This window comes from Heterodontus francisci, chromosome 20 (genome assembly GCF_036365525.1).
Source record: "Heterodontus francisci isolate sHetFra1 chromosome 20, sHetFra1.hap1, whole genome shotgun sequence".
In the NCBI taxonomy this organism is placed as follows: Eukaryota; Metazoa; Chordata; class Chondrichthyes; order Heterodontiformes; family Heterodontidae; genus Heterodontus; species Heterodontus francisci.
In genome coordinates, this window is record NC_090390.1 from 80661448 (window position 1) to 80685451 (window position 24004).

At 44.0% G+C, this 24004-nt stretch overlaps 1 protein-coding gene across 3 annotated transcripts in view; it reads left to right on the forward strand.

Moving 5' to 3' along the window:
- loxl4 (lysyl oxidase-like 4) overlaps window positions 1-24004 on the forward strand; it is a 142371-nt gene that overhangs the window by 55552 nt on the left and 62815 nt on the right. For all 3 annotated transcript variants that reach the window (XM_068053110.1, XM_068053108.1, XM_068053111.1), the window contains 3 exons: window positions 6534-6572; window positions 9004-9217; window positions 12632-12815. In XM_068053110.1, coding sequence (XP_067909211.1) covers window positions 6534-6572; window positions 9004-9217; window positions 12632-12815 — 437 coding nt within the window. The remainder of the gene's footprint in view (window positions 1-6533; window positions 6573-9003; window positions 9218-12631; window positions 12816-24004) is intronic.

Here is a 24004-nt window from a genome sequence, read left to right on the forward strand (position 1 = left end):
ACAGTCTGGCTCTAATTTTAAGATTCCCCACCAAAGGAAGTAGTTTCTCTCCATCTACTCTGTCGAATTCTTTTATCATTTAAGCACCTTGATCAGATGACCCCTCGATGTTCAGTATTCAGGAAAGTGATGCCCCATTTCCAAGTTAATATTGCTACCTCACTATTGTCTGCTGACTCCCTTGTCAATCTTTACTGGAACATTTATAAAAAATGTCTTTTGTCATTCTTTCCTCACCTCCAATATTTCTGCCCTCCTCCAATAGAATCTTATAGAAATGGCAGAAGCCATTCAGCCCATCATGCCAGTGCTGGCTCTTTGAAAGAGCTATCTAATTAGTCCCACTGCCCTACACTTTCCGCGTAGCCCTTTGCAATAATTTATCTAATTGTGCCTTCCAGGTCGTAACAACTCCCTTTACATAAACAAGTTTGTGTATAGCAAGCTCCCACAGACTGTAATGTGATAATGACCTGATAATATGTTTCAGTGATGTTGACTTTATAGTGACCTTTATAGCCACTCCAGGCGCTGCTCCACACACCACTGACCACCTCCAGGCGCTTACCCATTGTCTCTCGAGATAAGGAGGCCAAAGAAGATGTTGACTTGAGTGATAAATGTTAGCCAGGACACCAGGAGAGCTCCCCAGCTCTTCTTCAAATAACATCATGGGATCTTGCACGTCCAACTGAGAAGGCAGACATGGCCTCATCCGAAGGACGGCGCCTCCGATAGTGCAGCACTCCCTCAGTTACTGCACTGGAATGTCAGGCTAGATTTTTGTGTTAAAGCCTGTGGAGTGGAAATTGAACCCACAACCTTCTGACTCAGAGGCAACCCACAGTTGACACTGTGTTCGATGTAGTTTGGTGACATTACACTGAGAATATAGCTGATTTATTGGGTGTTATGACTATAAGTGAGGTTTCATTGTTATCAGAACTAATTGCATTTTGTTTTTTTTAAAATAATTCTTACTGTCGGTAGCTGAGACTCCAATGATTGGAAACTAATAAACATAAAGTAAAAAAAATTAGGACTGAAATTTGCTGCTAATACAAAAAGAATGGTTTTTGATTGCACTGCAAGTGGCCACATTAATATAGGTAGTGCTTTACTTTAATTCAATGACTTTCCCATCAAAGGGATGCCATAGATTACATACAGATGATCTGCGTGCTTTCTGCTCCATTCTGGAAGATAAAGTGATCCAGAGCTGACCTCTTAACGTTAATTAAAGCCAGTATGTTACTTTCAGAAAGACATAAGCTGACAGCAGGAGGCAAAACAGCAGTGCCAGATTCTGTTCTTGAAGCTAGATTCTGATGGGATCAAGGATACCTCTTTGTGGCAGGCAGGAATTTTACAGGAACAGAATTAGAAGATTTTGTGAGAGTCACCAGTTCCCCTGTTTGTACATGCCCATTGGTGTACTCTACAAAAATGATTGCATGGAGGAGCAGCCAATCCAGTTCACCTACGATGCCTTCCACAGTCAAATAGCTCACCGGCCTGCTAGGCTCACACATGAGGAACAGGAACTTGGGCGAGATTTCCAAGGGAAGCTGATCTCGGTGGAACCACAACTAAGCGAGAGTCAACACCTTCCAGGACATTCAGTGGGAAGAGAAAAAGCGCTAACCTGACTCAGAAGCAGGACAGTTGTGGACAGAAATTACGATACTCTTTGCTTTTTACTACTTTCACGTTGCAAAGGGCAGGATGTATTCCGTCATGGTTATCGGTCTTTGGGAGCTGAGGCTCCTGATGGACAACAGGCATTGGAGACCAGCAACATCAGGTTTTCACACAGCCTTTCGGAAAGTCTGTTCATTCAGAGGTTTGCAGGGCAATGTCCCGTTCGAAACCATTAGTGTGCATCTGGCACTGATTTAACCGAGGCAGGGTATTGGTGGTCTCTCCTTAGTTCAGGGCCTGGCTTACATTAGAGAGAAAGTCTAAAAAGACACTGAGGAGATCACTGTTTATAATTTCTGAGCCTGTGGGAATTAATTTGCAAACAAGGGCGTTTGTTCAGTTGACCCAGTGACACCCAAGTCGCTGGCGCTTTTGGACTGAGTGTTCCTTGTGTTGAGCAACTGTGAGCATTAGAGGGCTGTCAGGGAACTCCGTGTGTGCAGGCACGAATGACATCTAGCAGATCCTATGTTAAACAGTTAGCTTGCTAAATAAATATCGCAGTTGGCTCCTTTGAGAATAGCTGGTCACATTCTCGGTACTTAAGTCTGAATTAATAACGATGGATTGGGGGCTTCAATTTCTCTGTTGAGTGAACACAGATGGCTCCATATAGACAGGCATTGCTGTGCCCGTGTTATATAATATCCCTTTGTGAAGTTATTGTGTTTAAGGGTATAGTGTGTTGCACTGGAATCTTCCTTTTCCCTCACTGAATTTCTTGCTCTTAGGAACAGGAAGCCATTCAGCCCTTTGAGCCTGCTCTGCCATTCAATGACCTCAACTCCATTTACCCACCATGGTTCCATATCCCTTGATACACTCTCCTCTCTTGGTGCTGCTGACTGTCTCTAAGGTATGGTTCCATGGGGACCAGCACTCCTTTGGTACCTCGCCCAAGTGACCATTCTTCGTGCATGAACTTAATGAGTGTCAATGGGCAATTTTACTGTGGCGACCATAACATGTGGGCCCAATGCTGTCTATATTTGTTGTTTGTTGTTTCACCATGATTTTACAGAATGGTAGAACAGGTTCAAAGGGCTGAATGGTCTCCTCCCATCCCTCTGATTCCAGTAGCTGGAATTGGGCAGCAAATAGAGGCTGAGTCACCTGCCTGGCCTTCAGATTCCCGGAGAAGGTCTGTATGGTCTAGTGGTCATAGTACAGAAGAGGAGGAGGAGTAGGTCAGGGGGGATGAGTGGTCTAATCAGTTAGAACTCTCGCTGGGAACTTCCTCTAGGATTCTTCCTTTGGTTGTCCTAACATTGGTGGAAGATCAGTGCAAACTCTGGATTCATGGCCTTTCCACGAACGGTCAGGAGACCCCTGAGGAAATTCCCAGTTTCTTGACAGTTCACCTCTGCTGCCAATTTTGCTGAGTTTGCTCTGTGAACCCATGCTTTGGGCACTAGGCCCGGAATACAACGGGTTGGAAATTATGTCACAGTTGTATAAAGCTCTGGTTAAACCTCATCTGGAGTACTGCGCTCTGTTTTGGATTCTGCATCTCAGGAAGGGTATACTGGTCTAGAGGGATTACAGCAAAATTCACTCGAATGATAACTGGGCTAAAAGGGTTAAAATATGAGGACAGGTTATATAGACCAGGCTGGTATTCCCTGAAGCATAGATTAAGGGGTGAGCTAATTAAAGGAGTTGTTGGGGTAGATAGAGCAAAACAATTTCCTCTGGTGAGGGGAGTCCAGGACAAGGAGGCATAACTTTAAAATTAGAGCTGGGCCGTTCAGGGGTGATGTCAGGAAGCACTTCTTCACACAAAGGGTAGTGGAAATCTGGAACCCTCTCCCCTAAAAAGCTGTTGAGGCTGGGGAGGTCAATTTAAAATGTCAAAAACTGAGATCAATAGACTTTTGTTGGGTAAGGGTATTAGGGGTTAGGAACCAAAGTGCAGTAGATGGAGTTAAAATACAATCTGCCATGTTTTAATTGAATGGCGGAAGAGGCTTGAGGGGCTGAATAGCTCCTATTTAATAGTTCCTATTAAATAGCTCCAAACTCACATTACAAATAGCCAAATAATGTTCTTGAACTTGTTTTTAGGGTTTGATCATAATCCAAGATTGAATGGAAAAGGACCAACTGTTCCATTCAAACTCTGCTAACAAACTCTGTCTCACTGGCACCTGTCTCGCTCTAACCCACTGCTCAACTGATACATTATCAGATATTTGTTAAAGGATTGTGTCTTAATTACATGATATGCAACAATGAGAGGTAATGGAACCCGCATCAAGTTCCGTTCGCCCATCACCCCTGTGCTCACTGATCGACATTAGCTCATCAATGTTGAATTTAAAACTTTCATCCTCATGTACAACTCCCTCCATGGCCTTGCCCCTCCCTATCTCTGTAACCTCCGTCAATGCTCAGAGAACTCAGTAGTCCTCCAATTCTGGCACATCCCCAAATTCCATTCCTCCACTGTTGGCAGTCGTGCCTTCAGCCATCTACGTCCCTCGCTAAACCTCTCCGCCTCGCTCCCTCACTGTCCTCTTCTTAAGACTCTCTTTCAAACCTTTCTCTGACCAACTTTTGGTTGTCTGTCCTAATGTCTCCTTCTTTTCAATTCTCGTCACCCTTGGGCAGGATTTTTCCTGTGCCCCTCAGGCTCAATTGGAAGGGTCAGAAACCCACACTGTGTGGGCAACAGTCACTCAATGTGATTTTCTTGGAGCGACCAATTAATGGCCAGAGGGTGGGCTCGCTGTCTAATTAAGGATGGTGGGCAGACTGTAGAAGCTGGACACCAATAAGAGGCCTCCCAGCTTGGAAGCAGCAGCAGGATGCTATGGCAAGTAAGTGAGGGAGAGAGTGCTTCAAAATGGAGGCGTCCTTTCTCCAACGCTTTCAAAATTGAAATAAAAAATGTTCTTTGTGGGCCACAACTGGTTGGGGGGGGGGGGGTGAGGGGGAGCTGATGGTGGTGGGGGTGGGGGGTGGTGGGTGGGGTGTGGGGTGTGGGTGGGGGTACCCGTCTACAGGACAGCCTGTGGCCAGGAAGTTGAGAGTCTCTCTAAGCTTGCCAGTATTCTGGCACGAGGCCACCTCCAGGCAGCTTAAAGCGGCCCCCGCGGGAACCTGGAAATCCCCAGTCGGCCTCCTTCAGTTGGCCTTAGGTATCCCCTAACGAGCCGAATCAGCTACCCACTGATGAGGGCAGTAGCCCTGCCGTGCCACCCCCAATCCCCCTTTGCTAAAATGGCCCAGGGTGGGATGGAACCCGGGAACTGGCACGCAGGCTGGCGGGGCTATTCTTACTGCCCACCTACCTCCGTTCCATGCCCTTGCGAAGGCTCAAAATCCAGCCCCTTGTGTCTGATTATGCTCCTGTGACGTGCCTAGAGATGTTTTACTGTGTTAAAGACACTATATAAATGCAAGTTGTTGTTGTATTGCTAATCCAATTTGTACCTCGCCGAGCTGGGCTAGAGTTAAACTCATGTGTCAGAAATGGAAATATTACAGTTCTACATCCAGCCTTGTCTCTTTTACTTTTAAAAAAATAAATTATTTCAACAGAAAAGGTCTAAGTTTAATAGGGCTGCAATATATCAAAAAAAAAATACATGTTTTTGGCAGCATCTTATAACTTCTTTAGAGTTTGAAACTACATTATTGAAGTAACACAGACCTTCGATGTGACAACTAAAGGTCAGTGGGTTGTTTTGCTTGTCGCAGAATAATAGGATATTAGCTCTGCCATCGTTCACTGGCTAAACAGTGATAGGTTATTTATGTGGAACAGGAATGAACAGTAGAAGGTTTTTAAAGAGAAATATTTCTGCTACAATTGCCCAGGTGTTCTGAGAGGTGTTCAAGGTGCTGAGGTTTCTTTTGCCAGCTTTCTTTTCCCGACTGTATTGTTTCCTCCCTGGATTGACCCCATGGGAACAATTGTCTTTCCGTCCGTTGCCCAGAGCGAGCTCGGGCAGGGAGTATTGGCAGGCTGTTTGACTGCACAGGGTGCAGAGCCGAACCCAGCACTCTGCTCACACATCATCCACAGACAAGTACCTTCCAGCGAGATTTGAACTCACATTCTCTGGATTATTAGGCTAGGCCTTTAGATTACTAGTCCAATAACATCAATACTACACAACCACACTTTTAACACACAGTGGCAGGCAAAATCTACCCCTGGCCTCCCACTCCCCTCCAAATATGGTTCTCGGTCTCGATTTGGTTGTAAATAATCTTTATTGATTTCAACTCAGTCTTGGCACACTCAACATCTTTAGCAATAGCCATAAAGAAATAAACAATATTTCCTTCCTTTGCTCCAGATTGAGAACAAAGTCTTTGTTGATTCTTTCGTTCTTGTCTCTGTATGAATTGTAAAAGAAAGCTTAAGATCTTTATAGGGCTCTAGTCACGCAAAGCCATCGCTTAAAAGGAGTTTGTTTTTTTACTTTCTTAACTGATCTGTTAAACATTGTGGCATTTTCTTGTGATATAGACTACCTTCCTATCTGGGAGACCACTGGCCCTGATGCACTGTTCCTTGCCAATAAAAGACATTTGCTTGCTGACCAAGCTTCGTCTTGCTAAATGTCTTTCCAAAGAATGAATTCTGGAAATGAGCAACTTGATGATTTTATTATTCTTGACTACAGTACGATTCCACAAGCTATTTATCAATCAAACAAAATCAGAAACTTTAATGATATGAGATTAAAGCCAATGCTAATCCTACGTATGTACATAATAATAGGGTTTCTTACACTCCCCTGTTCATCATGTGTCTAACTCTAATGTTTTGCATCAATGCTCCCTGGTAACATATTAATCTTTAGCATTTTTTGTTACAGGAAGCAGTGGGATCAAAAGATGAAGAACCCTAAAGCCAGGTAACACTTAGTCTATTTTTCAGATGTTACGACCAAGGTGGGCGGAGTGCACTGTTTATTCTAGTCTCACTTCTTCATGTGTCTCAACATATATTTAAATTTTCCCACTTACCGATACGGTCAATCATAGACTCTATTTTTCTCCAGAATAAAACGCACCAATCGGGTTTCTTTAATAAACAACAAAATTATCAGTTTATTATAAAACAAGTCATAACCAATAATGAAGTGAAACATACACACAAATCAAAATATTTAAGCCCCTTATTTATCTTAGCCCCCCCCACACACACATACATACATACATACATACATACATACATACACTGGTTAACCAGAAAAATAAAAGGGATTTTGTTTATAGCACTGTTAAAAAGAAAACAGAATAAAAACCCACTTAGGCTGAATACTTGCTCATACTTGAAAAAAATTGGAATGGAACAATGTCCTTTGTTTTGGTTTGGGGTCCTAAATGCATATAGACGGCTGTCACTGGGATCTTCCGAGAATAGTTCTTTCCAGGCGATGTTGAAGATCAGTTTGGGTAGGCTTTCCAAGAAATGCCTCTACAGAGGCTTCAGGTAGGTCTTACAGCAGAAATGCGGCAACAAGAGTTTCAGTTCCCACACATTCAATATGCAGGGTTTCTTCAATTATACAGAGTTTCTTCAAATACAGGAGGGAATAGGAATCTGACACACTTTATGCAGGGTTTCTTTTCAAGAGAGGGAGAGCAAGCTGGGTCTTCTTGGTAGGCAAAACCCAACAGTCTTTTGCAACAATTCAAACTGAAACAAAAAACACTCCAGAAGTCAAGCCTCCTGACTTCTATAAATCTTGGCCTGTCACTTCTTGGTAAACATCTCCCCAAGTCAAAAACAATCCCTGTTGGCTGATTATCCACAGACAGGTGCCTTCCAGTAAGACTTGTTTACAAGCTAAATCCAGGCACCTTCTGGTGACTAATTTAAAAAAAACACACAAAGCTCAGCATCTCTTCAAGATTCCAGATGAATCAGTGTCCATAATTCAAATATAAGTCTTTAAAACATATTTTACAAAAATGTTGCAGCACTCTCGTAACACAGACACATCAAACATTTTCTTTGAACAGCAGGTGACCTGAAAGCCCTCTCTATGACCTTCTTGCATGGTGAATTAATTTAGCATTGACAGCCAAGCCAAAGGCCTTTTTTATGAGACTTATGAGGAAACAGAAGGTTTGCATTAGTTTAGATCTAAACGCTAAAAGTTTGGAGCGAAAGAACAGTTATTACTTGCTAATATTTGTGAAGAATGTTTCCTGTAAACTGCCGTTGTGCCAGTTACTGCTGTGCAAACACTGGTGACCCTCTGCCTCCTCACTCAGGAGGATATTCTTCATCTGTGACTCTTGGTAACATGTATGTAGTGGGCTATTCTGCCAAATCTGGTTGAATGTATGCTCCTGCCATTTGGTTGACTGACACGTCCTTCCTCATGGCACACGCCTTTTCCCTCCAATTGAAAAGAGAATAGACTCTTCATTAGCCAACTGGATTATTCTTGACAGTCAAATAGCCATTTCCCCCGATCCAGCTTCCATAGTTTTTACAACCAATAAACTAAATTATTCAAAAAAAAACAATTTTGTAATGATCTTTTCATTTTTCTTCTGGGTATTGCTTACAGTACTGGCCTAGAGACTAATCTTTAATTCCTGGAGACTCCCAGCCTGTTGTGGAGGGTTGGCACCCTAGTGATGTTACATATGCTCCAAATACTATCCACACTCAACATAGGTTCACTTTTCAGCAAGATGCTCAGGAGCAGGGGCCCTGATGGTTGTCCGTCTTTTGCCGAGCAACACTGAAACCAATCATAGTACCCCACCCCAACAACTCCAACCCAGATCCAGACCAAGCGTCCCGGGTTGCCATGACTTGGTATCGCACTGCATCAGGTGACGTTCCCAACCACATCACTCTTTTTATGATACGGGGCAGTGCAGACTTACAGTGGCCATGTTGGCATTGGCCTGACTTGCCGGCTATGCACGGTGGTCGCTGGAACCTGGCGCCAGAGATGTGGGTTGTAGGAGGGCGAGTTAAACTGTCTCCCTCCCATCTCTGTTCACAACAGAAAAGTTTGTTCAGTCAGGGCGGGAGTGTATCCCATTAGAGATACTGTGAACGGGACTAAAGAAAACAAGGGGAGAATAACTGCCCAAAATAGGCAGTGAAGGCAGGTTTGTAATTGGCTTCTATGGTGGTATATAGGTGGCTGTCCTGGGATAATCCAGGATGGTGTAAGTGGGACGCAGTTTGTGTGCAGGAGGTGGGAGGGTTTAAATGGGGTGCAGGAACATGGGCCAGTAATTGGGCTACAGTAAGAGGGTGCAGTAAGTGGGAACTGTATTTGTCATTCTCTGTCTCTATTTTATGTTTGAAAGGCTGTACTCAGCCACCAGGAAGAAGAGCTTCTGGATCCACAAGATGTCATGTGATGGCATCGAGTCGCATCTAACCGAGTGCAAGATCCAGGTCTCCGCTGGGAAAAAGCGGCACCCCTGTGAGAATGGGATGCACGCAGTGATAAGTTGTGTTGCGGGGCCCGCGTTCACACAGGGAAGCGCGAATCGATTCAGGAAGGCCTATCAAGCCGAGGTAAAATGGAAATTCCTGCAGCCGGATGATTAGGGCTATTAACGGGGCCAGACTGATTCCTGGGATGGCGGGACTGACGTATGAGGAGAGACTGAGTCGGTTAGGATTATATTCGCTGGAGTTCAGAAGAGCGAGGGGGGATCTCATAGAAACTTATAAAATTCTAGCAGGACTTGACAGGGTAGATGCAGGAAGGATGTTCCCGATGGTGGGGGAGTCCAGAACCAGGGGTCATAGTCTAAGGATACGGGGTAAACCTTTCAGGACTGAGATGAGGAGAAATTTCTTCACCCAGAGAGTGGTGAGCCTATGGAATTCGCACAGAAAACAGTTGAGGCCAAAACATTGCATGTTTTCAAGAAGGAGTTAGATATAGCTCTTGGGTCTAAAGGGATCAAAGAGTATGGGACGAAAGAGGGAACAGGTTACTGAGTTGGATGATCAGCCATGATGATAATGAATGGCGGAGCAGGCTCGAAGGGCCGATTGGTCTACTCCTGCTCCTATTTTCTATGTTTCTATGACAGATCTCCTGTGGCGTTGCTCACATGGAAAGCCTTTGTATATTGGGGATCGGTGAGTGCAGGTTGATCTGAACTTCTGATGTGAACTACCTGCCTGAATTAAGGAAACCCTATCGCCATGTATGGAGTACAGTTGCAATTTTAGTTCCAACCTGGCCTGTCCCTTTTGAGGAGGTGATCCAAATAGATACATACTGGTTAATTCCAGCCTCTGGATCACTGATGGTTTGATCTGCACTCATGCTGTGGCCCCGTACTGAATTTCAGGTCCTTAGTTTTCACCTACCCCTAAAACCATGTTCCTATTCCCAACCAGATAACTGTCCAGTTCCTTATTGTTCAACAATTCAACTACAGCTATATTTTACTGGGAATCTGTTCCAAAATGCCACTATCTTTTTGGGGGAAATGTTTACTTCAAACCCTACATTACAACAGTGATCACACCTCCTGAGATCATGAAAGGCACAATATAAATGCAAGTCCTTTCCTTTGCTCCTTCCTTTTCTTTTCTTTCTTTCGCTTTGCTTTATGCTGAATTTCAGACTTGCATCAGCTCATTCTGTGTTCATAATCTAAAGACGTTTTCCGATTGCCTCCCTGCTTTTGGGAGATATGCCCAGCCCACCCTCCCCATATTACTTTCTACCTGGTGCTGCAGACTGGGCAGAAAATGAAAGTTCACAAGGTCCTTGATAAAGAACAAGGCAAGTTGGCCGACTTCCATTTCTAAATGCAGCCAACAGCTAGAAGCCCCTTGGGTCACTTACACATTAGCCCGACTGCCTAGAGTGCTACTTGCATGGAGGCTATATGGAAAAAGCAGACGTGGGCAGTCACACGCCTCAACAGAGGCTGTCGACTTTCAGTCTATAATTAAACCAAACCAAAAATTGCTCCTTTTTAAAAAAAAATTAAAAATAACATCCATTCAAAAGCATAAAAGCCCATGTGACATCATAGCAGCAAACTTGGCAGATGAACTTTTACTGATCTCGCTGAGTTTGGTAAGAATAATTTTTGCGTTTTGTAGCCAGAATTAATTTTGTAACAGATGGAGGAATGTAATACAAGTTTGTTTTTTTTTTTGGCCAATTCCCTCTTGCCAATTCTTGAAAATTCTCCCCGCGAACTGAATGCTGTTAGCTGGAAGCTGCACTGTCAGTGCTGAGAATGGGAGATTTCCATCTGTTTGTTCTCCTGCTTGTTTGTGATTCAATGGGGCACAGAATGCCCCAGTGCTGCGTGTAAAGTTGCTCAGTTAGACCATGCCACTTATGGACGGGCATAATGCGAGGATAGGCGTGAGGATTATCTTCTCCCCGTGGTAGCTCCAGCTGCTGCCTTAGTTTTCATTCAGCAGTAACACCTATCGGGAAGGGTTGATCAGGCTGGGGCTGTTTTCTCTAGAAAAGAGAAGGCTGTAGGGTGACCTGATAGAGGTCTTCAAGATTATGAAAGGGTTTAATAGGGTAGATGTAGAGAAGATGTTTCCACTTCTGGGCAAGACCAGAACTAGAGGTCATAAATATAAGATAGTCACTAATAAATCTACTAAGGAATTGAGGAGAAACTTCTTCATCCAGACTGTAGGTAGAATGTGGAACTCGGGAGACAGAAGTGTAGTGGTAATGTCGCTAGGCTAATATTCCAGAGACTATGCTAATACTCTAGGGATGTGGGTTCAAATCCCACCACAGCTGGTGGAATTTAAACTCAATTAATAAATAAAAATCTGGAATTGAAAGCTGGTTTCAGTAATGGTGCCATGAAGCTGTCATCGATTGTAATAAAAACCCATCTGGTTCACTAATGTCCTTTTAGGGAAGGAAATCTGCTGTCCTTACCTGGTCTGGCCTACATATGACTCCAGACCCTCAGCAATGTGGATGACTCTTAACTGCCCTCTAACATGGCTTAGCAAGCCATTCAGTTGTACAAAAGCTGATGGACTGCAGCGATTCAAGAAGGTGGCTCACCACCACCTTCTCAAGGGCATTTTGTGATGGGCAATAAATGCTGGACTTGCCAGTGATACCAACATGCCATGAAATGAATCACTCACTACCACAGGGAGTAGTTGAGGTGAATAGTATAGATGCATTTACAGGGAAGCTAGATAAGCACACGAGGGAGAAACAAATAGGATATGGTGATGGGATGACATGAGGAGGATGAATATGTTGTGCTGAATGGCCTGTTTCTAAGCATTTACTTTGTAATTCAGGGAAATGTAATAGAAGCAAGGCACTGGCTGACCTGGGCTCAAATGCATCCCAGATTGGGGTGGGTGAGGTGTGCAATGCCGACAAACTTTTTCCACTTAATCAGAAGGGCCAGCCGTGGCTCAGTGACTCTTCCCTCTAAGTCAGAAGGTTGTGGCTTCAAGTCCCACTCCAGAGATTTGAGAAGACAAATCTAGCCTGACACTCCCAGTGCAGTGCTGAGGGAGTGATGCATTGTCAGTGGTGCTGTTTTTGGCCGAGACATTAAATCAAGGCCTCCTCTGCCCTTTATGATGGACGTAAAATATCCCGTGGCACTGGTTTGAAGAAGAGCGGGGGAGTTACCCCCAGTGTCCTGTCCAATATTTATCCCTCAATCAACATCACAAAAATTGAAGATGACCTGGTCAGTATCTCATTGTGGGATCCTGCTGTGCACAAATTGGATGCCATGTTTCCAAGAGTGACTGTACTTCAAAAAACTTAATTGGCTGTCAAGCACTTTGGGACATCCCCAGGCCGTGCAGGGCGCTATAGAAATGCAAGTTCTTTCTTTCTTTAACTGACATAATGACAAAGTATTTTGCATTAAAATTAAAGGATGCTCTGATGATGTTTAAGCTGACAATGAGCATTTCATGATTTATTTAACTTCTTTTTCTTAGCAACCTCTCGTGCGGCTGAAGGGTGGAGCGCAGACCGGTGAAGGGAGGGTGGAAGTCCTGAAAAACGGAAAATGGGGAACTGTCTGTGACGACCGATGGAACCTTCTTTCCGCCAGCGTCGTGTGTCGTGAGTTGGGTTACGGCACCGCACGGGAGGCATTAACTGGAGCGCGGCTTGGACAAGGTCAGTAGTACGTGGTGCGTAGGGAGGGGGATGGGTCAACAACTGTCCTACATTGACTACCGTTCCAGCAGCCCTTCGCATTTACAATTCTCATCTTTGTTTCAAATCCCTCCACAGCCTCGCTTCTCCCTATCTCTGTAACATCTGCCAACCCTACAACCCTCCAAGATGGAATCATAGAATGAGCCAGCACAAAGGAAGGCAATTCTGCCCATCATTCCTGTGCCAGCTCTTTGGTAGAACTATCCAGTCCCCTAATCCTTCCCTCCTCTTTATCTCTCTTCCTTTAAAGCACTCCTGAAACCTCTTGGACCAGGTTTTTGGTCACCTGCATCTAATACCACCTTATGTGGTGCAGTGTCAAAAGTTTTGTTTGATAATCACTCCTGCAAAGCGGGGCAGTGCAATTTAAATGCAATTTGTTGTTGTTGTTCATTTAAACCGGATTAACCTGCTTCCAGCGGTCAATAAACAAACAAATTCCATAATGGCACTCATCAAAGTGGAGGGTGCCCATGCTGGAGAGCAGATTGCTTTGCATGAGAAATAATCTTCAGAAAATAGAGCTTCAAAGAGGCCATTCAGCCCATCTAAGTCTATTCCTTCCATAGAACGTGGACAATCTACTTCATCAGGGACTCTATCCAGCGCTTAACTTCCTGAGGAAAATGTCTCCCTGAGCCCCCAAAGCAAATGAAGCTAGGCTCCAGAATATCCATCCCCACATCTCAATTTTTTGTTAACCTTGATGGCTTTCCACAGGTAACTTACCCTTGGACCCACCAGCACAGGAACTGATTATTTTATCATTTCGGTCCACAGTTATCTTTATATTTTCAGTCTAATTGCTAACCAGTTATGTTTATAAAGAGTTAATCACCTCAATTACAGCAGAGGGTTGGATGCAGAATAAACTTTCTTTTAGAAGAAAGTTAGAGAGAAAGACTTGCATTTATATAGCCCCTTCCATGACCTCAAGACGTTCCAATGCATTTTGCAGTCAATGAAGTACTTTTGAAGTGCAGTCATTGTTGTAATATAGGAAAAGTGGCAACCAATTTGCACATGGCAAGCTCCCACAAACAGCAATCTAATAACATCTAAATCTTCTCCACTTGTCAACTTTCTGTTTCCCTTGACTGAACTGGTGGTTTAGTAACATTTTGCACTGAATTATGGTCAGTTTTACAGTGTGCTCATACCTACCAAGAATTGGACGTGACTCCCCTGGGCTCATTTTTTGTAGGACCCTTACAGTGTTTAAGAAAGGGGGAACATTCCCCACCCCCCCCCCCCCCATCCTCCATCATTCAGGGTGGAATCCAGACCCAGATGTCTAGGAGTGAAAGAACAGTGTGCTGACTCTGAACACAACCCAGTTCCAAAGGGTTGCAACTATGTTGTGTAGGTGTAAATTTGAGGTTGACTGAGGACAGTTAAAGACAGCATGTGTCCCACAGAATCAAAACAGAAAATCCGCAACAAGCAGTTCAATCGTGGGGCATGATTGGCAGCTGTGGAAGCGTTAACCTCTTGCCCAATGCAGATCCTCTCTCTGCATCTCAATAGACATGCTATGTTGTATTTGAATATTGTGGGTGGTCGTGAAGGAGATGGTAGTTACATTAGACAGTCAGTAGAGGTCTGCCTAACCTTTCATACCGACTTCATGGACCCTTAGTATATTTTTATTTATTTTCATTCATGGGATATGGGTGTCATGGGCAAGGTCAGCATTTATTGCCTATCCCTAGTTACCCTGAGAAAGTTTGAGACAATTAAGGGCTTGCTAGGCCACTTCAGAGAGCTGTTGAAAGTCTCACATTAGTGTGGGACTGGAGTCACATATAAACCCAACTCACATAAGGACGGCAGATTTCCTTCCCTATAAAACCAGTTGGGTGGGTGAAATCAACGGAGATTATCATGGTCAGTGGTTCTCTGACATCTTCTATTTTGTTCTTCCTAAATTCTAAATGAGCAATGGGATAATGACCAGATAATTTGATTTTAATGATATTGGTTGAGGGATAAATATTGTCCAGGACACCAGGAAGAACCCCCGGCTCAAATAGCATCATGGGATTGTTCACGCACCCCCCCCCCCACCCCCCCCCCCCAACCTCCCCCCACCCGAGAGAGCAGACAGGAACTCGGTTTCATGTCTCTTCCAAAAGATGGCATCTCTGACAGTGCAGTACTCCCTCAGTACTAGGTTTTGTGCTAAACTCTCTCAAGACCTTGCCCCTTCACCTGTGTTTCTCAAAGAAACTGTTCCGAGTCAATGAACGCTGCCTCTGTAGTTGCTCCAGATATCCCTTCATGGGAAGGACCTTCACCTGTGTGTAGCATGTTAATATTCATCTCACACTGTCTGTTATCACCCTTTAGTGCAAGCAAACACAATAACGAGGACATGCACTTTACTATTATTTTTTGAAACAGTGAGGTCACTGAATTGGAAACCTTCACATGTTGTTCCGCACACTGCTGCTTCTAGTTAGGGTGGATACCTCTGTGGCGTTTTTATAAACTGCTTATTGAAAGTATGGGAAAACATTTCCTGGGGATCTCTACATGTTTTAGGTTTCCAAAGCAAATAACATGTTGGGTTCTCTGTGGCAGGAAGTATTCAAATAGCAGACGGGTCTGATGGTATCATGGATTACCGATGGTATGGATTACTGATGGAAGCAGGATAGGAATTATCAGCCAGAGAAGAACATTATTCACATGGAAATTATTTATACATAAAACTTACTTCATTTAAAACACTTTAAAGGATTTTTTAAAATCTTAGTTTTTCTCCCCAGATCTCCTGAGGTTGGGATACAGTTCTCTTGGTGCTGGAAATCCTTTGCTATCGCACCTATAGTGGGTGGTCATTCTTCATTCGTGATTCATGGCAGCTATCGCCTTCTTCCTGTTCCTTCTACCATGGGTCATTGAGCACTGAGTCTGAACCAAAGTCTCATTGCCAAGGAATGAAGCTGATTTTACCATCTCCAACCCTGGCTTAGCTGGGGTTAACTTACTCAGAATAGGGTCCAGTTTGGCACCTTCTTGGCTTATGTGACTCATTACCACACCCCACAATGCACTTACCCAGTGCATTACCAAGCATTGTGATATCATCGAAAGGGGCACAGGAACAAAAGTGGGTAATTCAGCCCATCAGGGGTGCTCTGCCATTTTGCTACCATGGCAGGTTTATCCTTTAATCCCAGTTTCTCCACATCCCTTAATGACCAGACTTCCCATGGATCTATTCCCCTCAGTTAAGAAAGAACTTGCATTTCTATAGCATCTCTCAAGTCCTCAAGACATATCAAAGCACTTTACAAGCAATTGAGTACTTTTGAAGTTTAGTCACTGTTGCAGAGTAGGAAACACGGCAGCCAATTTGTGCACAGCAAGCTCCCAAAGACAGTTATGACACGATGACCAGATAATCTGTTTTAGTGACGTTGGTTGAGGGATAAATATTGGCCACAAAAAAGGGTGAACGCCCCTGCATTTCATCGGAATAGTTCCATTGAATTATTTATGTCCATCTGAGAGAGCCGATGGTGCTTCGGTTAACGTCTCATTATTAAAGGGCACTTCCAACAGTGCAGCACTCCCCCAGTACTGCACTAGGAGCAACAGTATCGATTTTATTTTCAAGGCCTGGAGCAGAACTTGGACCTGTGACCTTCTGATACAAAGCAAGAGTGCTCTCCACTGAGCCATAGCTGACACTGTTAACTTTGCATCTATGATTTCCAGGGAAATCCTTCGTGTGAAGGAGATTTTCTTTTGGTTTGCTTTTCATTGACATTTCCAGTTCTAAGATCACGGGGTAAATTCACCGGACCCGGGAGCTACACCCGAAATGGGCGCAGGTCAGAGAGAAAGCAGCAACACTGTAGTGCTGGTTCCCCTGACCTGTGCTCTTTCCTAGTGTGTCACACTGTGCTAGAGCTCCAGGATTGGTGATTACACCCTGATATCTCACTCCATAGCCCACAAGAGACACACTTGTGGAGGAGATTTTCAATAAGTAGCAGTTACCTAGGAATAGTTTCAGGTCTATAATCTAATGTAGAGATAAATCACCAAGGACTTGGCAGTGAAAATCGTAACTCTGCATTTGACTTTCAGACTGAGTTGCCTGTGGCATCAACGAGCATGTATACGTAACAGCACCGGCCTCACGAAAAGTGACTCGATGAGTGTCCTTTATTTCATGTCAAATTTCTTGATGTAGTTTGGCTTCATTAAGATTCTCAATCACAGAATCACAGAATCAGAATCACAGAATAATACAGTGCAGAAGAGGCCCTTCGGCCCATCGAGTCTGCACCGATGCATTAAAGACACCTGACCTGTCTACCTAATCCCATTTGCCAGCATTTGGCCCATAGCCTTGAATGTTATGACGTGCCAAGTACTCATCCAGGTACTTTTTAAAGGATGTGAGACAACCAGGCAGGGCATTCCAGACCGTCACCACCCTCTGAGTAAAAAAGTTCTTCTTCAAATCCCCCTAAAACTTCCCGCCCCTCACCTTAATCTTGTGTCCCCTCGTAACTGACCCTTCAACTAAGGGGAACAGCTGCTCCCTATCCACCCTGTCCATGCCCCTCATAATCTTGTACACCTCGATCTGGTCACCCCTCAGTCTTCTCTGCTGCAGCAAAAACAACCCAAGCCTATCCAACCTCTCTTCATAGCTTAAATGTTCCATCCCAGGCACCATCCTGGTGAATCGCCTCTGCACCCCCTCCAATGCAATCACATCCTTCCTATAATGTGGCGACCAGAATTGCACACAGTACTCCAGCTGTGGCCTTACCAAAGTTTTATACAACTCCAACATGACCTCCCTGCTTTTGTAATCTATGCCTCGATTGATAAAGGCAAGTGTCCCATATGCCTTTTTCACCACCCTATTAACCTGCCCTTCTGCCTTCAGAGATCTATGGACAAACACGCCAAGGTCCCTTTGTTCCTCGGAACTTCCCAGTGTCTGGCCATTCATTGAATACTTCCGTGTCACATTACTCCTTCCAAAGTGTATCACCTCACACTTTTCAGGGTTAAATTCCATCTGCCAAAATTCTCTCAAATTATAAAGTGATTTGTATTAAGTAAAAAAAAAAAATTGGTGCAGTAGGTTAGACCCTGATTTCTCACCTGGGTTCAAGACCTGGGACCTGAGTTCAAAGTGGAAGTTGCTTCCCTCTGCTGAATGAATGAATTAAAATAAAGACCCTGGATATTGAAATGAAAGAATTATCCAATCTCACTCCGAGTGGCCTTCACTCTTTCTTTGTGGAATATCTTCCAGTCGTTTGGAAGCCTTGGTAATAATCTTCAGGGGAGGAAGTAACCATCTTGAATACAGCGGTCCTTTTGGAATGCTGTTTTCAATCAAGTGCTCACAGATGTCCTATCATGGACCTATTAAGTATGGTCAGATCATAGAATGATACAACACATTCGGCCCATTGTACCTGTGCCAGCTCTTTGGTAGAGCTATCCAATTAGTCCCACTCCCCTGCTCTTTCCCTACAGCCCTGTAATTCTTTTTTCCTTCCAAGTCTCTTGAATGTTCCTATTGAATCTGCTTCCACCAGCACTTTCAGGCAGCGCATTCCAGGTCTCAATATCTCTCTGTGTAAGTCTGCTCATTGATATGTTGCTACTGCCAGCATAATGTGACCAGTCTCTGCCTTTCCAAGAATTGTCAATGTGGCCCAGCACCTCATCGCTTAGAAAGAAAACAGCTTATTTGAAAGCTGTAATCTATATTGGGTTAATTAGAACCTTGCCAAAATAAATGGCTGCGCATGTACTTTTAAGTATAATGTTTTGTTTATTGGACAACATTCTTTCAAGTCTTATAATTGCTGTAATAATGGCTGTCGTTGCCATGGAATCGTGCCTGTCAGTATACTTTTCTACATTGGTATGTAGCGGGCCCAGTGTCTGGTGCCAGCATTCATCTGAGGGTTAATGTATACATGTGTGCAGTTATTCAGTCGCTGTGTTGCAACCTCTAAGTTTCTGGCGATGCAATGGTACACTCTGAGTATTTTATAGACATCCCCTTACTTTAGTAAGTTTAAGTAAGTCTCGTCAGTTTGAGTATGCATGTTTAAAGACAGTCTCTTTGTCACCATCAATGTTTGTCAATGTTTCAGATAAAATGCCTGCATAGATTCAGATCTGACACGTCAAGCAGGCTGCAAAATGTAAGCTAGTGGGAGCTTTTGAATGCGACTTTATATGAAGTTGCTTTGAGCCTGAATTAAATATAGCCATGATTAATTTCTCAGTTGTTGAATGAGCCCTATAGCAAATGGGAATTGTACAGACCATGTTCCTTCCCCAATATTGGGTGAGGGAGGTCCGTACAGATTAGCATTGTAACTAATATGAGCAGTCTAAGCTCCAATGGCAGCCAGAATGATGGCTTTTATGCTGGGAATTTCCTCGGGAGGTTCACTTGATCAATCGGCCGGCATAACCTCGGCAGAAAATTTGCCGGAAACTGCATTTAGATTCTGCCAATCTTGCGCCAAAGTTACGCCGATAGGATCAATGGGTCTCGGGCTTCTAGCTGCCAAGTTATTGCCACAGAACGATATGGCTGGTGCTTGCCTACGATATGGGAGAGACAAGTGATGTGGAGTTACCTCCTTGCGCCTGGTTGCCTAGCAGTAGCGGAAAGAGCCTGTGGGAGTAGGCCACATGCCTATCCTGTAGGCCAGGGGTTCGATAGAGGTACAACAGAAGAGCAGGCAAGAGGGAGAAAATAATAATCTCCTCTTCTTAAAAAAAAAAGTTCAAGCGGCAACATTGGAACTAATTGGAGCAGTTGAGTGTCTAAGTAATTAAAACCTAGAGATCAAACAACTGGAAGATATTTCACATTAAACAACTTAAACAAAGTGCTGATGCTCTCTTAATGAAGTCCTCTTCAGTGTGTACCAAAGGACAAAGATTTGTAGCAACCCATGTGTGGGAATTAAATTAATATGAAGTATTGCACATCTGGGCAAGTCAGTGTTCCTCTCCAGTGACTCATTTACTCCAGCAAACCACAAGCCTCTCCTGTAATCCATAATCTTTAACCTAAGCATTTGCTTTCTCTCTTTCTTCTCTGGCAATTACACATCTCCAGCTGACTGCTCACGGAGGTGAATGAAGCAGAAATATGAAAAGCATTGATGTTACGAGATAAATTTTTTTTCTTTCTCCTCCTCTAAGCTCCAGTCCCACTTGACTTTTGTGAATTATGTGCCTGTGTCCTCTAACCTGTTAATTTATCTGCTTACATTTGAATTATGTACAGCTCTCATCGTCTGATAGACTTGGAATCAAATGCTTCTTATTTTTCCAATGACAACGTGCTTAGTGGAAGCTTCTCGATGACCGAGTGGATAATTGTATAGTCTGACTTACTGCTGAGTCATAAAGCTCAGACAAATCCCAGACTCAGTTCCCAGTCTCTGCTGAATTAAAGAAGGAAAGACTTGTGTTGATATATTTCAGTCCAACAGATCTATGCCGGTGTTTATGCTGCACTCGAGCCTCCACCCAGCTTACTTCATCTCATCCTGTCAACATATCCTTCTGTTCCTTTCTCCCTCATGTACTTATCTAGCTTCCCTTAATTGCGTCTGTGATCAGCAATTGTACTGTGTAGTAAAGAGTTTAGTCATGTGAACGAAGCGGAGAAATGAGTTTGTGTTTTCAGTCAGTGATCCATCTCCAGGCAGTGTTTTGAAAAGGCAAAAAAAAATTTGAATTTATTTAGCGTCTTTTGTGATTTCCGGACGTCTTGATGCACTTTACGACCGATGAAATCCTGTTGAAATGTAGTCACTTTGTAATGTAGGAAATGCAGCTGCCAATTTGTGCACAGCAAGCTCACGGCACTGTGATAATGACCAAATAATCTGTTTTATTGATGTTGGTTGAGGGATAAATATTGGCCGGGACACTGGGGAGAACTCCCCGGATCTTCTTCGAAATAGGGCCGTGGGATCTTTCATGTTCATCTCGGAGGGCAGATGGGCTCGCGGTTTAACATCTCAGCCAAAAGACGGCACCTCCGACAGTGCAGTACTCTCTCAGTACTGGCACTGGGGCTGGTATTTTATCTGGTCAACGGGGGCCTTGGCATCCGGAAAAAGCAATGCCGAGAACCCTGCATTGCCCCTTCTATGGGAGGCCCACCGAATCAAGTGTCAACTAGACACTTAAGTGGGCAGCGGTGGTACTCCCACGGGATCAAGGACCTCGGCAACAGAAGTCCCGCCCTCGGAAAGCTGCTGGCCAATCAGAGGCTGGCAGCTGTTTAACTGAGCAGTTCCACCAACGGCCTTCACGCCCCGGACTTAATTTTGGTGGAGGTGGAATCCCCCTCCCCGCCGTCATCCCACCCGATTATATTATTATACCTACAAAATTCTAACAGGACTGGACAGACTAGATGCAGGGAGGATGTTCCCGATGACGGGGGAGTCCAGGACCAGGGAGTCACAGTCTAAGGATAAGGGGTAAGCCATTTAGGACTGAGATGAGGAGAGATTTCTTCACCTAGAGAGTGGTGAACCTGTGGAATTCTCTACATCGGAAAGCAGTTGAGGCCAAATCATTAACTATATTCAAGGAAGAGTTAGATATAGTTCTTAGGGCTAAAGGGGTCAAGGGATATGGGGAGAAAGTGGGAACAGGGTACTGAGTTTGGATGATCAGCCATGATCGTATTGCATGGCGGTGCAGGCTCGAAGGACCAAATGGCCTACTCCTGCTCCTATTTTTCTATGTTTCTATGTATATGCTCTCCCCACCTCCAAACACACCAAGGGGAAGAGCATAAAATTCCACCACCCCCCCCCCCCCAACCCCCGGAAGTGTCAGCCTGAATTTCGTGCGCAAGCCTCTGGAGTGGGTCTGGAACCCACTATATACACTCATTTCCTTGTTTTACCTCTGAATCTGGCCCTCCATTCATTGTCCCCGGCAAGTTCATGTTATCTTTATTCTCCACGCCCCTACCTTGTAATATACAATTAATATTTGGTATGCAACCCACTTCAGGAGGGAGGTAGGGAAGATCGCTTTAAAGAGTGAATCATAATTTCCTTGGGGGAGCTGTTCATTTTTGGTTTGGAAAAAGAAATAGGCCAATTTTCCTCCTACTTAAAATACTCAAACCTCTGATGGAAGGCATGTTGTTTATTGCTCTCTCAGTAATGGTTTGATAGCCAAGATGCTCTCTGAATGTCACCTCCCTTACAATAGCCCCGACCTTGGTTGGTTTCCAAGAAAGTTGGGAGGAGGTTATATATAGAACCAAGTATGAGACTGAAGACATTTGCTTTCACATCCTGTGGTAATTCTTAACAAGGTAATGGAGACTGGTGCATGCAACATTTCCGTGGATTACTTTGTGGAGTTAGTGCATTTAATAAATGTTTTCCCCTCTAGGGCGTTGACTCTGTTTTTCCTTGGTAGCAGCTGTATAACTTAGTTTATTTCTTATACAGAGTAGAATCAAAAAAACAGACAGAATTACATTGATATTTATTGCACATATTAAGGAATGATAAACTATTTGACTGAGAGTTTAATAGCCTTAAGCTCTGGAATTTCCTCCCTAAACCTCCCTCTCTCTTCCTTTCCTTAAAACCTACCTTTTTGACCATGCTTTTGGTCACCTGTCCTAATATCTCCTTATGTGGCTCGGTGTCAAATTTTTGTTCCAAAAAATCAAGCTCTTTTAATTTTCCCAATGACAGCATGCTCAGTGGGAGATTCTCAATAACTGAGTAATAATTGTAGTGTCTGACTTGCTGCTGAATCATAGATTTCAGACAAGTCCCAGACTCAATTCCCAGTGCGGAATTAAAGAAGGAAAGACTTGTCTTTATGGATTTCTGCCCAAAAGGTCAATGCCGGTGTTTATGCTCCAGACAAGCCGCCGCTCCTGTGCAGTGCCTTGTTCAAATTACCCTAAAGGCTCTACATAAATGCAAGTTGTTTTTGATAATCGCTGTGTCCTAACTATTCCTGGATTACACTGTAAACTGTGATTCCCTCCACCTTTGGGGAGTCCCAGCAGATTGGAAAACAGCAGATGTGACACCACTGTTTAAAAAGGGAGGTAGACAAAAGGTGGGGAATTATAGAAAGGTTAGCTTAACCTCTGTAGTGGGGAAGATCCTTGAGTCTATTATCAAGGAAGAAATAGCAGGGCATCTCGATAGAAATTGTCCCGTTGGGCAGACGCAGCATGGGTTCATGAAGGGCAGGTCATGCTTGACAAATCTTTTGGAATTCTATGATGACATTACGAGCAAGGTGGACAATGGGGACCCAGTGGATGTGGTGTACCTAGATTTCCAGAAGGCCTTCGACAAGGTGCCGCACAAGAGGCTGCTGCATAAGATAAGGATGCATGGCGTTAGGGGTAAAGTATTAGTATGGATAGAGGATTGGTTGACTAACAGGAAGCAGAGAGTGGGGATAAATGAGTGCTATTCTGGTTGGCAATCAGTCACTAGTGGTGTGCCTCAGGGATCGGTGTTGGGACTGCAATTATTTACAATTTATATAGATGATTTGGAGTTGGGGACCACGTGTAGGGTGTCAAAGTTTGCAGATGACACTAAGATGAGTGGCAGAGCAAAGTGTGCAGATGACTGTGAAACTTTGCAGAGGAACATTGATACATTGAGTGAGTGGGCAAAGGTCTGACAGATGGAATACAATGTTAATAAATGTGAAGTCATTCATTTCGGTAGGTGTAACAGTAAAAAGGATTATTACTTGAATGGTAAAAAGTTGCAGCATGCTGCTATGCAGAGGGACCTGGGTGTCCTTGTGCATGAATCGCAGAAGGTTGGTCTGCAGGTACAGCAAGTAATTAGGAAGGCAAATGGAATGTTGTCCTTCATTGCAAAAGGGATTGAGTTTAAAAGCAGAGAGGTTATGTTGCAGCTGTATAAGGTACTGGTGAGGCCGCACCTGGAGTACTGTGTGCAGTTTTGGTCTCCTTACTTGAGAAAGGATGTACTGGCACTGGAGAGGGTGCAGAGGAGGTTCACTAGGTTGATTCCGGAGTTGAGGGGGTTGGCTTATGAGGAGAGACTGAGTAGATTGGGATTATATTCATTGGAATTCAGAAGAAT